General features: G+C 41.6%; 1 protein-coding gene across 1 annotated transcript in view; it reads right to left on the bottom strand.

The window, feature by feature from the left end:
• Window positions 1–14: 14 nt before the first annotated feature.
• Window positions 15–2,611, bottom strand: part of ANKRD22 (ankyrin repeat domain 22) — a 10,850-nt gene continuing 8,253 nt past the window's right edge. Inside the window, exons 3-6 of the mRNA XM_009320224.1 lie at window positions 2,241–2,348; window positions 1,829–1,906; window positions 857–955; window positions 15–92 (exon numbers count right to left, since the gene is read on the bottom strand). Coding sequence (XP_009318499.1) covers window positions 15–92; window positions 857–955; window positions 1,829–1,906; window positions 2,241–2,348 — 363 coding nt within the window. The remainder of the gene's footprint in view (window positions 93–856; window positions 956–1,828; window positions 1,907–2,240; window positions 2,349–2,611) is intronic.

The following is a 2,611-nucleotide window of genomic DNA, read 5'->3' as shown; positions in this document are numbered from 1 at the left end:
AGAGTCCTTGTTGACTAGGAAGTTTTCCTTAGCATGCTTTCAATGTTGTAGAACTGCAATCTTCTTGCTATATCCAAAGGAGTCTCCCCATTCTGAAAGAAACAGATGACAGATATAGGTCAAATACAAAGAGCTTTCCCCAGTTTGCCACCCAGATGCAGTGCTCTCCTGCATAAGTTTCACTGTCACATCCTTGCTCTAAAACAAAGGTTTCAGAATGTGCTGGGTCTAATACTACTCTCACTGAAGCCAGGGGCAGAGTCCTCCCCTCCCCTCCAGTAGCAACAGCCATTCCACTGTTTCCTGGGGCTAACGTCCAAAGTCAGTGCAGAGCTAAGTTAAGAACTGATTTCAAGAGCAAGATGGGCAATACATTGCTCACCTCAACTCAGTAACGCAGATACTCCCAGGTCAATACTTATTTGGACAAAATTTGAGCTTTTCTGATGACAGAAGCAGCTTGATTTAGCCCCTCTCAAAAGAATGGTGTCCGGTGGCACAAAAAGTACCTAGGAAGGCTCCTACCACTCCCCTGCAGCCTGCATCTTAGGAACAACTGTAGACCAGCTCTGAGTTAAGAAGAGGTACCGTAAAGATGGTTAAGAGATCTGCCAATCCAGTGGACATGCAGGCAGTGTTGACTGGTAGAAATCCAGCAGTGAAGGATTTGGACTTCAAAGTTGCTCTTGCTAACAAAGGCAATGGAGCAAATGTTGCTTTATACCATAGAGCAAACAAGTCTGCTGCCAGGAAGCTGTGCATGCTTTTTTTAAACTGCTGCACACCAGCTAAGGCCTACAACATACTGGTTCACCATCATGATAAGGAAATACAGGTGTCAATCTAACCTTCTTACCTGATTCTTTACAGAAGTGTCTGCATGAGCTTCAAGCAGTAGAGGAATGACTGCCTGGTTTTTCATTTCACAAGCGTAGTGAAGGGCTGTGCTACCAGACTGAAAGGAAACAGAGGCAGATGAATTTTAGTTCTATTACTTCTTTAGTAGACCTTAGGCAAATACCACTACCTGTAGCCTTATCAGTTTCCCCCTAACAGCTGGATGCAAAAGACATATAATTTCCTGTCACAATACACTACACAGTAAAATAAATACATTCTCATAAGAGCAGCAGGAACAAAAAAAAATCATTCCTCCCCCAGGATGCAGCTGCTAAAACAGGTCTGTTACCTTTATCAGGAAGCCAATAATTCTTTACTAATTTCAGAAGATTCCATGATCTTGATCTCAACAACTATGTCTTAAGCAATACTGTTTGCTCACACTTCAGTGTTTTAGAATTTGGTGCTGCTAAAATTGGGGTTTCTCCTTTTCTACCTTAGAGGAGAGGAGCTCTTTACCACACCCAGGTAGGCCAGTGGCTACAGAACTCTACACGTGGCACATCAGCGGACTCTGAAGATCAAGAGAAGACATAGGCTCTAGCACTGCGGCACGACCTTTGCCTACAAATCTGCTCCAGTCCAAGAACTCATAAATGGTGATGAACTCAGACCCTTATATCACTAGAATCTTTATAGGATCAGGTATTTAATACATAAGTATCTCAACCCAGCTTGCCTGGATTCTCTTAAGAGAATGGTCAGAAAGGGAGAATTAGTTGATCAGTGGAGAATTATTTCTGTGTACATTACGAAACTATTGCCTAAGTGTCAAGGGGAAACACCGAATCCTCCTGCTACATCATGGTCAGTTCAGTCCCCGATCCTACTCTGAAAGCAGGACTATATTGCTAGAAGATTCTGAAGTCTGTTTTTAGTAATGTTGCATGCATACAAACCACATTTGCATTTATATAAACCCTCTTACAAAGTCTGTAGCGTTAACATCCACTCCAGCTCTAAGCAACATCTTGATCAGGTTTTCATTCTGTTTAGTCTTTGAGACCTGTTTGGTGCAAGGGAAAAAGTAACACAGTAAGACAGTTCATCTGCATATAGTACTCAGTAGATTTTGGCTAAATACTGGGGTTTTTTTTTTTCCAAAAAGAAGAGTGTCTGGCTTCTGCAAATGTCAGACTGATGCAGTGCTACAATTCTGTTCCTTCACTAGCTATATTCACAGCAAAACCCCTGCTTCTTCTGTTGCTCTCCATCAGTCTTTGCTTTAAAAACAGCAGTCCATATTCTATACAAGTTCCTGGCCTGAAATACTGCCATGAGAAAGGTGATAAGGGAAAAGGGAAAGGTACAGGGGCTTTCCTGTTTTCATCCAGACTTACCATGAGAAGGTATCCAATAAGCATAACTGGCATGAGGATTATGATAAGCACGTAGTCAAGGAAGGTAAACCGTTTTCTCACAGCATAATGCAGACATGTGCGGTCTTTCTAAGCACAAAATAACTTGATTAGTACCGGATTCAGTGATCTGATTATATTTGTTTAATATTGACAATAGTAGACCACTGTATATTTCACAAGCTTTCTTTTAGGTTATCTACTAGAAATTTTTCTCTGATTTTCAAGCAGAAACAGACAGATGCATTTTGCTTCCTTCAAGTAGAAGCACATTTAACACATCCAGGCTCATGGAAATTGGGCTACATGTGCAAGAAGGATGTGGGATCCAAAGCATTCCACGTGTATGTCTG

This window comes from Pygoscelis adeliae, unplaced genomic scaffold (assembly GCF_000699105.1).
Source record: "Pygoscelis adeliae isolate BGI_AS28 unplaced genomic scaffold, ASM69910v1 Scaffold190, whole genome shotgun sequence".
Classification (NCBI taxonomy): domain Eukaryota; kingdom Metazoa; phylum Chordata; class Aves; order Sphenisciformes; family Spheniscidae; genus Pygoscelis; species Pygoscelis adeliae.
The sequence above is the reverse complement of the archived record's forward strand: the minus strand, read 5'-3'. Positions and strand labels throughout refer to the sequence as shown.